Source organism: Camellia sinensis, chromosome 10, assembly GCF_055761805.1.
Source record: "Camellia sinensis isolate YWXY chromosome 10, ASM5576180v1, whole genome shotgun sequence".
NCBI classification, from domain to species: Eukaryota; Viridiplantae; Streptophyta; class Magnoliopsida; order Ericales; family Theaceae; genus Camellia; species Camellia sinensis.
In genome coordinates, this window is record NC_138970.1 from 72,008,282 (window position 1) to 72,023,583 (window position 15,302).

General features: G+C 35.4%; 1 protein-coding gene across 1 annotated transcript; it reads right to left on the reverse strand.

Moving 5' to 3' along the window:
* Positions 1-11,149: 11,149 nt before the first annotated feature.
* LOC114257412 (ABC transporter C family member 8-like) lies at positions 11,150-14,576 on the reverse strand. Its single transcript, XM_082890164.1, has 8 exons — positions 14,106-14,576; positions 13,863-13,979; positions 13,431-13,725; positions 13,135-13,250; positions 12,132-12,202; positions 11,578-11,662; positions 11,362-11,457; positions 11,150-11,227 (listed from the first exon to the last, which is right to left on the reverse strand). Exons 1-8 carry the CDS (start codon positions 14,574-14,576, stop codon positions 11,150-11,152), a joined length of 1,329 nt encoding a protein of 442 aa, XP_082746290.1.
* Between the last annotated feature and the right edge of the window lie 726 nt (positions 14,577-15,302).

Sequence of the window (15,302 nt, forward strand, 5' to 3'; positions counted from 1 at the left end):
ATTCATATCAAAGCGGCTTTTCACCTATTCATTCATATCAAAACGGCTTTTAGCCTATTCATTCATATCAAAACGGCTTTTCGCCTATTCATTCATATTAAAACGGCTTTTAGCCTATTCATTCATATCAAAACGGCTTTTAGCCACAATCCCAATTAACAACTCATAAGGTTTATAAGGGAATAAACAATTAGACATTGACAAGCTTTCGAATGTTGATATTACTCACAGTGATCGGCTTGTTGATTTGCCCTGGAGCTTGACCCTACACGTTTCATGAACACAAAAGGGTCATTAACAGTTCAATCCGTTCCTTAATTCACATATTCCTCTTTAGGCTTTATTCTTATCTTATCAACTCATTTACAATGCTTAACATATGCCTAAGAGTGCTTATAAGTGAAAGAGAATGGAAAACGAAACACAGAACGCATGAACAAAATTTCAGAAAACAGGGTCCCCGTTCGAGCGTAGACTTCCCCGCTCGAGCGGACACTATCGGCCTGCAAAAGTACTGGTTGCCTGAAAATTACGCTCGAGCGTTAAATAGGTCGCTCGAGCGGAAGGCCCGTCAAAATAGCTCCCACGCTCGAGTGTCAACTTTCCCGCTCGAGCAGAAACCATGTCTGCAGGAAATGCTGGGAGCTCGATTTCTCCGCTCGAGCGTAACTTCACCCGCTCGAGCGGACATCGAAAATCTGGGTTTTCCAGATTGAGTTCTTGAGCTTCATCTTGACATTCAAAGGCTCTAAATGCATGATTTCGGTCCAAACTTCACAAAATTATATACTATCATGGTACAAACATAGGATTACAACATATTGAAGCTCAATTTCATAATTTATCTACATGCATGTCCCAAAATGTGTCAAACTCAATCATTAACATAACAAATTCATGCATTCAAGCTTATATCTTCTCAATTTGTGCATGCATGTCAATTCTTAACTCCATCAATGCAAATGGTGTTCATTCTCATGGAACACAACAAAAACATGCTTGCATGTAGGATTTAACACTCATATTTCCATATTCATCCCAATACATGCTTGATTATGCAAAAACATGGTGATCCTATACATGCATGTGCATTTTAACTTCAAATTCATCAAGTAGAGTACAACTCTTGTTCTTGATCACCAATTAACCTTTAATTCACAAAATCACAAGTTCGAACTCATGAATTCATAAACAATCACTTACCTAGAAGCTCAATCTATGGTCAGTTCTTGAGTTGGACTTCAAATTCATAACCTTGGGCCAAAATTACACAACTTTCTCCCTCACTCTCTCTCTAACAGCCGACCTCCTCCCTTTCTTAGAGTTTGTTCAGCCAAAAATGAAGGTATGTGAGAGAATGAGGAGTGTAGTGCTCAAATACAAGAAGCCCCACTAGCCACATTTAAGATATTAAACAATTTGAGCACAATGCCATTAAATAATTCAATTTAATCTGGCCCGAATCAATTTTTCAATTAAATTTCACCGTAGGCTCTAAAAATTATGCCAATCACAATGGCGTAATCAATTTCGGGTTCTGTGGCCGATAAGGCCCTCAATTATATTTCCAAAGCTGATTATTCAAACAGATATTCCTACGGTGAACAGATAAAATTTCAAAATCACATATATTCACATAATGGCACATAAAATCATAGTAAACACGTAATCATACTCAATTTAAGGACCAATTGGCATACTACGGAACAGGGGTATTACAATATCCTTACCTCAAAGAGAGAAAATGAGCCAAGCAAGAGTGAAACTCCAAGAACACCGAAGCGCACCTCTATTCAAATCAAAATGAAGATCTTGAGACGCTCTACCTTTTCCTCAAAGGCACTTGGGTGGAAATCCTAATGGATCTAGATGAAATCGAAGAGAGAAAGTGAGTTTTAGAGAAAGAAACTAAAGATCTATCTTTTTGGGAGGTTTTAGAGAGAGAGAGAGAGATATGAAAAAGTGATTCAAAATCTCATCTTCACGAACTATTATACATGCAGTCCGTTTAAGCGTGGAAAGCAACGCTCGGGTGTCAGACACAATGTTTCGCTCGAGCGTAGGATACGTACTTCTAGAAGTTTTGCAGACAAAGGACCCCACTCGAGCATCCAATGCACTTTCCCAAAATTTACAGATCTGTAAAAATACTGAGAGTTGACAAATCCCATTCGAGTGCAAGAATGGCCGCTAGAGCGGAGAAGCAAAATTTGTGAAGCCTGCTTGAGCGAAAGAGCCAAAATCTAGGCAACAAAGGTTTGGAAAAAAAGTAACCAACCTGTTCCAAACGCACAACTACAACCCGATAACTAAGATAAGGGGAAGACAAGGGAAACAAGATATGAATAACCATTTAGAACCATACCAACCGAGTCCGGAACACATTAAGTGATGGGTCAAAGCCGGAATCACTATACTCTCTAAATTCTCTCTCTCTCTCTCTCTCTCTCCCTCTCTCTCTCTCTCTCTTGTTCTTGATTAGGTACACCATCAATGTCAGTACCCGAACCCGCCTCTAGAGGTTTAGATCATAACCAGCTAGTAATCATGAGATTACCTACGACCTTAGACAAAAATCAAATCATATTTAATATTGTCCAATGAGCTAGTGTATAATTAGCATGAACAAAAACATCTTATATATATATATATATTAATAACCCATACCCATATATACATGAAAAGATATCATATGTCCAAGATCATATACATATCATAGTCATACACAAACTAGAACTTATACGCAGACATGGCCAACCATGACCAACAAAAGGAGATAAAAGAAAATAAAAGATTAAAACAAAAGCCTCATGCGTAAGGCATCCTTGGCTGGCTCTACAAAAACTCGGTATTCCTTCTGAGGTTCACTAGGGCTGGACATCCCACTGCTCACCTATATACATATACATAACAGAGTGAGCGAAAGCCGAGTGAATAACATTAAAGTAAAGAAGTTATATGAATGATTTTTAATATTAAACAAAATCATTCTCATAATAGTTTCGTATCTTAACATATTGACCTTGGATCCAATTTATGACAGAATGACCTCAGGTCTAATATATACAAAGATACATAGTAGAACAGATCATACTTGTCGGAGTGATCTCGGGCATTACGACCTTGGGTCTATTCAATTACAACTGTATAATGACCATTGGGCCAACATGAAACAGATATGTAGACTTATTAGATGTATAGAGAATCTGATAATCAGAATGACCTTAGGTCTATTTTGTCGGATATATAGAATGACTTTGGGTCCATTTCAAATATACATAACAACCTTAGGTCCATCATATGCTTTCATGCTTGTTAATCATATTTACAGATCTTTTATGAATCAGATAGATAAAAGGCTCATTCATAACACAAATTCATAAGTTCAAAAAACTTACCATATTGGTATCATTTAGAAAATAAGATACATAAAAATATCTTTATTAAGACATTACTCACAATGATTTGGTTATTGATACGTCCTCATGGATGGTCCTACACAATTCACAACACATACACATATTGGGTCATATTGCTTAATTGAAACATTCACTAACTTATTCAATTCTCTTAGGCTTCTTTCTAACGCTTTAATTTATTTAGATTGCTCAATTTATGCCTAAGAATGCTCAGAAAGGAATGAGAACGGAATTATGAACAGAGAATGACTTTTCAAAAGATGCTGAAACAGGGCACTTCGCTCGAGCGCAACATTGGTCACTTGAGCAGACAATATGGTCCGCAAAAGTACTGGATAGTCCAAATCTAGGCTTGATGGTTGCTCTAGCCAAGGTGTAAAATAAAAAGGTAGTTGCTTGAGTGATAACTTGGTCGCTCGAGCCAACTGCCAATGTTTACAAAAATACTAGATGCATGAGATGTGCACTTGAGCGATAACTTGTTCGCTGGAGCGATGCAATCGAATTCTAGGTTTTCCAGAACAAAGTTTGAACTTCAAAACACAAGTTTAATGTGATGACCAGGTGCGCTACTCATTTCATTTTCCCTCATTTAACTTTGGATTTGTCTTGTTGGGGGTGTCAGTTTAACTTAGGACTTTGTTAATCGTTTGGGTTTATTGTGTTTGGGAGTTTTTCCGCAACATTTTTGTTCATGTTTATTCCAGTGTTGAATTCCATTTGTCCCAGAGGGTGCAAGATCGGGTTTGAAATGTCTGGAATGGAGTTGAGAAAATTCTGGGTTGGAGGACTAAGGCCACACGTGCGAGAGAGGGGTCGTACGTGTGGAAAGTGAGGCCGCACGTGCGAAAATCAGGGAAATTCTGGGCTTCTCACTACATTATATACAGGTGCGGGATGTGGTGCGGTTTGAGAGAGCCGCACGCGCGAGGGTGAGGGCCGCATGTGCAGGAAGCACGCTCCGCATGTGTGGGGGCAAGCGCTGCACGTGCGGGACAGGTTGAGTCTGAAAACTTTATTTTTTTCTCTCTTTTTAGCTGAGTGTATATCACTTTTAAACACTCCCTTCTCACTCTAAAAGCACATTTGCTCCTCATTTTCTCTAAAAACTCTCACCAAACACCATAAGCCCTTAATTTCTTGCAATCCTTTGGGTCTTGATCCTTTATCTTTCACAAGTTTTGGATAACAAAGCAAGGACTTCACTTTGTGCGGTGGAGATCGAAGTTCTACACCTTTGATTTTAGGTTTCATCTTATCTCTTCAACAAGATTGAGGTAGAGACTTCTTTGAGTTATATATTCATGTTTTTTTTTGCAAGGTTGATGTTGATTTTAAGGTTTTCTTGAAGATATTATGAAAGTTTTGACTTTTGGCTCAAGAATATAGGATTTTTCAAAAGTTTGATTATGATGAATCAGGCTAGATAATGTTGAAATAGAAGTGGAAAGTTTGATTATGATGAATCATCATTGAGAAATTTGATGATGGAGAAATGTTATGTAGAGATGACGATTATTGCATTGCATATTCATTCAATTAATTATTACAAGATTATTATTTAGCTTTTTCATATATTGTATTGGCATTTCTAACATTGCATTGTTGCAAGTGTTGAGTTGAAATTTGAAAACATTTACATTGAGAAAGAAATGTTGTGAAATGAATTTATTGAAATGTTTTGGGGTAAATACGTTGGTAAGTCCGGATAGGAGGTGTAGATGAAATTGATTAAGTTGGCTTGAGTGTCTGGGATGAAAAACCGAAAACACGAGCGGAGGAGGTACCACTTTCCTTCTGATTAGCAACTGGTAAAGTGGGGTTTTGATAGTGCTAGTTATGCCTACTTGCAGACACCAACCTAGGGATTACCTGAGTCGTATTTACTACCCCATTGAATTAAATTGTAATTTTCTGAATCGTTGAGATTTCAAGTTAACATCGAGCATGATGGTTTTCAAAAGATTTAAATGTGATCTTCTTTTAAAAAGGAGTAACATGGCATGTGCATTTCATTATTGGAAATCTTGCATAAATGTATATACTTTGTTAAGAATTCTCTACTGGGCTTTATGCTCACCCCTATGGGATTTTGGTGTAGGAAAAGACGTGGTGAACCCGCCAAACTAGGGCATGGAAATATGTAATGAGAGCACAAAGCATTATCTTTTGTTGTGATTGTATTTTTGCAAGCCAAGGGCTAATTGTGTATGGGTTCGAGAAACCACCTTTTTTGTAACCGGGCTTAAGCCTCGGAATCTGTAAGCCCTTGAGGGCATTTAATAATTTATTTTTGAATTGAGCATCCTACATGTTATAGATTCATGTATTAGGAATCATTGAATATATACCCGTATTGTGATAACCCTGTTCCGTATTATGATAATTAATCTTAGTTATGAATGTGATTATGTGTTTAATATGATTTTGTGTGCCATTTATATGTATATATATGTAGTTTTGAATTTCTATCTGTTTACCGTAGGAAAATCTGTTTGATTTTCTGCTTTAGAATTTAAATTGAAGACCCTATCGGCCATAGAAATCGAAATTGATTACACCATTGTGATTAGTGTAATTTTTAGAGCCTATGGTGAAATCTAATTAGAAATCGATTCGGATTGAAATAATTCGAGTAAATTGATTGAATTAAGTACCATTATTAATCTTAATCAATTTGATTAAGTGAGAGACTATAAAAAGGGCCAATATACACTCTTATTCATTTGGTTTTGAGCTCAAAATCTAATCTTGCTCTCTAGAGTGAGAGAGAGAATCGAATTTAGAGAGAGAGAGAGAGGGGTCAACATTAAAGAATTGCAAGAGAATTCAAGAAACTAATGGGATTAGCTTAAGAATTGGCCATAGTTGTGACGATCGAAGCTCCTAGGTGAGTAATTGAGCAAAGATTTATGAGCTTAAGTTTGTAATATTGTGAATCCAAGTCATAAGGTGATCAAGAACATAAATTGAGTTGGTTTTGATGAATTGGAAGTCAATATACACATGCATGTAAGAAATTGCCATGAATTTGTATGTTTGAGCTTGAAATACATGATCCATGTTGAATTTTGATTGAAGTTCATGCTTTTGGTCATCTCTACATCATGTAAATTGAGAACGGGAGCTATATCTCACATGCATGTACAATTCATAGGAGTATGAGTTTTGAATACATGAATTTGTTATGTTCAAAATAAGTTTGGTGTAGTTTAGGGCATGCATGTAATTAATTCATGAGATTTGGGCTTCATAATGTGATAAATCTGGTGTTGTGTCATGTTAGTAAATGTATATGTGAGCTATGGGTCATAATATGCAAGTTACATTAGTTTGAATGCAAGTTTGAAGCTTAAAATGGTTGCTGGAGAACCCAAAATTTGGCATGTCCGCTCGAGTGTGAAATGTTAGCTCCCAGAACTTTTGCAGACACTAGTGTGTCTGCTCGAGCGGGGATATTTACGTTCGAGCGTCAGTCACATATTTTGAACTCTCAGCTTGAGCGTCCGAAGTCACGCTCGAGCGTAAAAATGAGGCAACCAGTATTTTTGCAGACCTAAGGGGGTCCCCTCGAGCGTCCAAACCCACGCTCGAGCGGGAAGCCCTGTTTCTGAAATTTTGAAAATATGTTTTGTGTTTCATTTTTTTGTTCTCCTTCATTTCTAAGCACTCTTAGGCATACATCAAGCAGTGTGAATGAGTTAAAAGGATAAGAAAGAAGCCTAAGAGAGATGTATGAATTAAGAACAGATTGAATTGTTTGTGACCCATTATGTTTATGAAATGTGTAGGGTCAAGCACGAGGGCAAATCCATCAGCAGAACACTGTGAGTAATATCTTAGTAAAGATATTTGAAGTATGTTATTTGTCCAATTGCTTATTTCCATATAAGCCTTATAAGTTTGTTAAATTGAATTGTGGACGAATATTTGTCATGCCAAATGATTGGGCCAAAGGCTGTTGGATACAATTGATTGGGCCAAAGGCCGTTGGATACAATTGACTGGACCAAAGGCCGTTTGATATGAATGATTGGGCCGGAGGCCGTTTGATATGAATGATTAGGCCGAATGCCGTTTGACATGAATGATTGGGCCAAAGGCCGTCGAACACCGTTTGACATAAATGATTGGGCCAAAGGCTGTCGGACATTAATGATTTGGGCTTAAGGTTGTTTGTTAAGAAATGAAGTGGGCCAGAGGCCGTTTAATATGTTCGGGCTTGAATCGCCTAACGTACTAAACAATGCACTAAATAGAATTCTAAATGGGCCCAAAGCCGTTTGATATATGTGAATCGCATTCGTGTACCTTCTTTATTTGATATTATTTACTGGGCTTTCGCTCACACTCATTCATGTGTATATAGGTGAGCAAAGAGATGTCTAAACCCAGCCTCGGTGAAGTATGAGAAAAGTCAAGTTTTGAGGAGTCAGCCTTAGCGTCTCACGCACGAGACTGGTTTTTGCCCTTTTGTTCTTTCGTTGTGTTACAATCTTGAAATGTTGGTGAAAACGTTGAATCACCCTTGTATATAAGTTTGGCTTGGCTGACTAAGACTTGAATGATCCTGTGTGTATAAAACTTTAAGTTATTTTCCTTTTGATGTGAGTTATTAATGAATACATTTGTTTGATACGTTTGATGTGCCACGTAAGCATAGCTCCATGGACAAAAGTTTAAGTTTGCTTCCGTTTGGCCCCTTGACTCTGATGAAATATCTTTTGTCTAGTTGAAGGTCGTAGGTAATTCCTTGATTACTAGCCGGTTGTGACCTTAATCTATAGGGGCGGGTTCGGGTCATGACACGCATGTAGGATTATTTTGTTTAAATCTCATGAACTATGTAATACAAAGATTGATGAAATACTCTTTTCTGATAATGGGAGTTGATTGATGTATTTTAAAGGCGTTATCATTTTTGGGGCGTTACATTTAATGCCAAAAACCTTTTCATGACATGTTCTAAAACACAAATACTTTCAAAAATATGAATTCAAAATTCACTTCAAACCTTATGCTCAAAACCTCATGAATTCATCATGCATGACCCAAATGACTTCAAGTTTTTTTCCAAAACTCTAAAAACATGGAATTAAGCTTCAAAACTTCATAATTCATGAATGCATGTAAGGTATTATCCTTAATTTAAACATTGATGACAAAAATCATGCTCAAAACGATGGAATTCAACAAAATTATGCATGCATGTATGAATTGACTTTAAATTCTTCATCTTAAGCTCATTTCTCATAAATAATCTCTTGAATTCATGTACTTGATAGCTTAATCTCACAAATTAAGGTTTAGAAGCTTACCGATGGTCTTCAATTGAGCTTGTACTAGTAATTTCTTGAGTTATTCAACTCAATTCTCCAACCTTCAAGCCAAATCTCCAAGATCAAGCCTTCTCTCTCTCTCTAAATTGAAGTTCTCTCTCTCTAAAGCTCTCTCTCAGATTTTTGAGTTCCAAAATTACGAGTTATCGCACCAATTAACATATATATATATATATATAGGCTAAGTTGGCTTAATTCACTAATCAAGGATTAAACTAATTAATTAGAGCTTAAGTCTAACCAAACAAACTTAATTAAATTGAGTTAATGTAATTACTTTTAAACTGAATCAAATTTTTATCAAACTTTGCATTAGGCTCTAGAAATTATGACATTCACAATAAACTAACCAATTTCAGTTTTTGATGCCATCACGGCCTTCAATTTCATGTTATAACAGAAATCACAACAGATATTCCTACAATTAACAAATGTCAATCCAAAAATCACATTAAACACATAATTAGTATTTAAATTCACACTAAGCACATAAATACATGTAAAATTAAAGAATTAAAAGTATAATATGTGGCGGGGTTGTTATAATCAAATTTACAATAAACAACACCAAACAAAACCTTTGACATGTCAGTTGGTTTCAAATATATTATGAACTTGTATCTAGTTCTTCGACTAATATATTATGAGCTATTGCATTTGAATTCTACCCTAAGAAAAAGTTTAGCATAAAAGAAGAGTCCAGTTCAAAAGAAATTTTTATATGCACATAATTTGATTATAAAGTTAGACATAATTTTTTTACACAGCTCTCGCTCTATCACTACAAGAATTCACACTTTTGCCGACTAAAAATTTGGTCGGCAAAAGTCCATTTTTAGTCGGCAAAAGTTATCCACGACTAATTTTTTTGGTCGCCAATTGAGGGTCGCGGAAAGTAATTAGCGACTAAAAAAAATTTTAGTTGCGAAAAAGTTATATTTGCCGACTAAATTTTTGGTCGCTAAATATATAATTACTGCGACTAATCCATTTAGTAGCTAAAACACTTTAGTCGCGAAAATTCATATTTTCCCGAACAAACATGTTAGTCGCCAATTCGCACATTCAACGACCAAATAGTTTGGTCGGCAGTTGTCGCCCATTTCCACGACCAACTAATTTGGTTGCAAATTGTCACATTCCACGACCAAAAGATTGGTCGACAATATTCACTACAAAAAAATTACACTTTTGCCGACTAAAAATTTGGTCGGCAAAAGTCCATTTTTAGTCGGCAAAAGTCATTCGCAACCAATTTTTTTGGTCACCACTTTGGTCACCAATTAAGGGTCGGCAAAAGTAATTGGCGACCAAAACTTTTGTTAGTCGGGAAAAAGTTAGATTTGCCGACTAAATTTTTGGTTGCTAAATATATCATTACCACGACTAATTCATTTAGTCGCTAAAACACTTTGGTCACGAAAAGTGATATTTTCCCAACAAAATATGTTTGTCGCCAAAAGCAAAAAATCGGCGACCAACTATTTTCGTCGCCAAAAGTTGAGGAATCGCCAACTAATAATTTAGTTGCCAAAAGGTAAGGAATTGCCGACCAATGACTTCAGTCGCAAAAGTGTAGAATTTGGCGACCAATTATTGAGTCGCCAAAACTTTTCTCAACCAAATATTTTGTCGCCAAAAGACATTAAACAATCAACGACTAATTAGTTAGTCGCCGAATCTCTTTTTTTTTTTTTTTTGAACAATCAATTTTTGTTTATAAACATTCAATCCAATATTGAACAAAATTCATTCAACCTAACCTAAATATAACATTAAAATTCATCATATTTTCCTGCTCAATCCCAAACTTTACAATCATTCCATTCAAAACATTAATTGAGACAAGTTTTAAACATCTATCCATTGAAAACCAGTAAGTAATTGAACAAAAATTAAAAGGAAAATCAATGAAGGAATCCAAAAAAAATTCTAAAACATGAAGGAATATATATGGTTTTGAAGCATCAGCCTCGTGCTTGATTGTTTTTGGAAGTCACCTACAAATAAAATAAGAAAAGTTAGAATCTAGAAAAACATCCAAAATGAAGTATTCTCATAAAAAAAAAAAAAAAATTAACCATAGGGCAAAAATTTATATGATTACATTACAAACATTTGATGATGACTAAACCACAATTAAGTATTGGCATACCTGAACAATGAGACAAAGCAGCTTAGCAAGTCTCGCCAAGGAAATCCTTCAGTAATACTTTGAGACAACAAGGATATTCTGCAAGAAACAATAATGTCTTGTAGATGAACCATTGCAGCATATAATTGAAATATATAATTGAACATGAGTGAAAGATTACATGTTCTATTATTCTCTGTCTCAAATCTTCAGCTGCTCTGTTACCTAAAGAACCACCAAGCATGTTCTTTTCATTCTCAAATTAATCCTTGAATGTATTCCATAAAGTCATCCACTGAATAACCTCCATTGTAACAAGCTATTTCAAGAGCAACCTATGACAGAACAAAAGGGCAAGCATCCAATAGTGTTAATAGAACAAAACTACGCTCTCTGGTTTTTTTTTTTTTTGGTCATTACTGTTGGTTTTAGTTTAATTGGATAGACATACCTAAAATTAGGAATTTACTATTGGATCTTTATCCTCCAATGTGGAATTAAGAAGGCTTGACTGCATAGGATCATGCGATGACAAAACTAAATACCGGCATATTTTCCGCAGGACCTGCATCAAATAATTGTTAGACAAGTTGAAAAACAGTGGAGAAAGCTTATTTTTCTATTTTTTTCCCTCCTTCAGACAAAGAAAAAAAAAAAAAAAAGAGCACAAGTTTAGTTTTGATACTGGTATCCACTGAGTAGGGCCTTCTTTGATAGAGGGAATCTCATATATTGCCTTGTGACAATGACATATTTCAAGGTAATCATTGCTGTGTGAGTAGAACCACAGATATTGAAATTCAACAAAGAGAAAGACTCACAAATCAATTAGTGAAACAGATAAGATAAGATACTCAATTTTGCAGCAAAAGCTATCTATGTACAATATTAATAAATATGTAGAATATTACTAAATATGTAGTTCAAAAGCTATCTAGTTCAAAACCTTATAATTAACAAGCATTGAGTGAAGTTAAATAAACATCAGCCAAAAAACATCCGTCTGTTATAACAAAATGTATCAAGTTAATCTGGACCATTATGTCATATAGATGCTACAATCGGATTCTCAATGTCACTATGTAAATAAATTTTCCAAAAACAAAATATTTATTTTTAGCTCAAGCAGCAAAATTCTCAGAGACATAAGCCAAAACCCCAATTCCTGTCTGCTGTCAACTTCGTTTTCTCTTACCACTGATGTAATATAAACATGTGGTAACAAAAAAAATCACTCACTCGGTATGCCCAAGGCAAAAACTCTGTATCTCATGAGCTCCATCCAAAGGCTTCTTGGGAAACACAGTAACCTGTCATAAGATTAACATTATTGGATAAAGAAATAAAATGGAATTGACTAAATAATTATTTATTTCAATGGGGAGGAAAATGAGTTACATGAATTTTAAAATCCCGATTAGCACGAACAATGAATCATCCATTTGGTGAGTATTCCTGTAAGAAGATACAACTGTTTAGAATAATATCCATCCCATTTTTTTTCTGTCATTAATGGGAGAAATGACCACTGATTCACAAAAATAAAAAAAATAAAAAAACTTTGAATGGTAGAAATGTCTATGATAATATACTGAAACAAATTACCCATAATTGCTAAGCATAAATCTGCATTGCCAAGTCTTAGATGTATTATTAATGTTATGATTTGTTTTTTGATATAATTATGATGGAAATAGGTAGGCATTAACAAATGCCTATATATAGAACAGAGCAATGAAGAAATTTGTTTCTTCTTAGTAGGACTCTTTCGAGACAGAAGAGTTGGCGTTGCCCCACACTCCAATTTTCGCCTTCATCACTCACTGTTGGAACAAGAAGAAAGAACAAAATTTATGCTTTGTTTATAAATATAAGGTTATGTATGGACTATGGAGTGCAACGTCACTGAATAATGACTTTATCTAAATCTTTCATGTTTTAAATTGCATCATAATATGCATTTCAATGAAGTTGCTTCCATGTTTCAGAGTTCAATTCACCAGAAGAATCTAGCAAACTTGGAAGACAGTTGATGGTAGTCTTGAGTTGACACTTTTCTAGAGCCTGCAATCAAGAATTAATTTGATTTGTCATATGTTTACTAGCATAAGATTGCGTTTACATTATGAATATCGATAACCGCCATGGCACTTCATCATATACTATGAGGAGTGTGATAAAGTGGTAAAATTGATTATCTTTACCTTCCATATGTAGTGGGATTAATAATAAGTTCCCTTACCCTTAGATCCTGTAAGTCTATCCTCCCTTTAGAAGGCCATGAAGATGGTGGCCTTCTATCTTCCACAATTCCTGGAGGCTCTGGAGGTATGTGTATGAACTGTTTGACTCGTTCCACTGAAATAATATAATTAGCCATGCTGCTATACCATCAAATCATGAACACTTGGGTGCTTGTCAAAGCCAAAGCATAAGAAAGAGAAAGTCCAACAAGCCCTGCAAAAAAGACATGTTTTAAGAATCTACAAGAAAATTTCTAAGCAATAAATGAATTATTCCACTAAACCATGGATATACCTGGATCAACATAACCCTTGGGAAGTAAAACCAAGAGAAAAACAGCAGTGAATAAAGTCAGATTTTGAAGTGCTTCTACTCTCAAAATTAACCACTCCATGGTTCCATTGGAGTAAAAGAAAAGTTTTGCATCATTGTCTACAAGCTTTAGGTAGTTTTGGAAGAACCTGTTTGCCATGTTAAATGCTCTTATAATTACCACTCCAAGTGAGGTATCGGCTGCATAATTCATGACAGGTGCTTTTGTTGTTCCATTGATTCTCATTAGTTCCCTTGCAGAGGCTTGATAATATCCCTTGTGTCAATAAAGAATTTTCTTAATTAAAATTTTCCTTTTATCAATGAAAATAAGAAAAATATTACTATTAAGTTGGAAAATGAAACTCACCTGAACATATTTTAAAGCCACTGTAGCAAAGAATGCTACAGAACTTGCCACGTGACTAACGCCATAATGCCAATGATTGCTACCGATTCAATTAAAAGAGCAACCACAAAGGCAAATGAGAAAGGTATGTCGAAATCCACCACACATAAATCTGATGAAGCCTACATATAACAAGCATGTATATAAAAGTGCGTATCAGTAACTAGCTATGCAATACATTACACTTCACTACGATACATAAATACTATGGTTACTTTAGAATTGATTGAAGAAGAATAAAATCTTACTCGGGTCAAAATTCGTCCAACTGGAGTGGAATCAAAGAAGAGCATAGGAGCATTGAAAATAGAATTAGTGAAATCTGAAAAGAAAGCCTTCAAAGCTTTTAACCCTAGAAGAGCAGCGAATAAAGACCTTAGATATACAAAGAGGGTACTTATTGTCGAAATTGTAGTGTATACTCCAATTAAGATGCCACTACCAATTTTAGGAATTTGAATGCCGAAAGCTAGCCAATAACTTGAAACAGCTTGAAGAGCAACAAAACCAATCTGAGTAATTATTACTGAACAAAGCATCAACGATCCCTTTGAGACGAGGATGTAATCCAAAAATTGCTTCCATCCAACATTGCCAATTTCTTTCTCTTCTTCTTCTTCTTCTGTCAGTTGTATTCCTGGCAGACCTTTGACAGAAATATCCCCCTCACTATTTTCTTTAGTAAGGTAGGTCCCTCTAGTCTCTTCCATTCTATCCATGTATTGTGACTGAATTTCACTTTTCACTTTTAGTAAGGTATTATCTACTATAGGAACCTAATCAAAGTACAATAAAGCGTGAAGTCATGGACACTGTCAGTGTTCCCAACATTCTAAAGTCTACAATTGTTCTCATTAAAAAGGGGATGTTGCACCGCAAATGCATAGGACACCATTCTATATTTCAATAGAAATTGACAAAGGTATAGTCCTCATAAAGACTTCAAAGTTCAAACCCAGCTAAAAAACAATAGACAGAGTAACAAACCCAAATAAATTAAATTATGTTGCACTATTAATAATCACTTCATTCAAGCACATAACACAAAATTCCTAAAATCAAATAATTGAAACAAGAAACTGAACCCAAAAAAAAAAGAAAATAAAAAGAGCAAACAAGATAATGAACTGAATATGAGAGAGAGAGAGAGAGAGAGAGAGAGAGAGAGAGAGAAACATGGAGGACGACTGAATTTGTGGGTCAAGTTGATGGGTTTTGATTTGTGGAGCTGAAGAAGAGTCTCTGCCCCAATCAAGGGCTGGCCATCTGTCTCTGTACAGACTCTCCCACACACAATCCGACCCACACAGTGCGCGCCAAAACCACGAGCAACTACCCAACGACTACACATCTGATAGCTTGAAATTCCAAAAAAGAAAAAAGAATAAAAAAAAATAAACAAAACCATCACATTCAAATAACAATAAAAACAAAAAAAAAAAAAA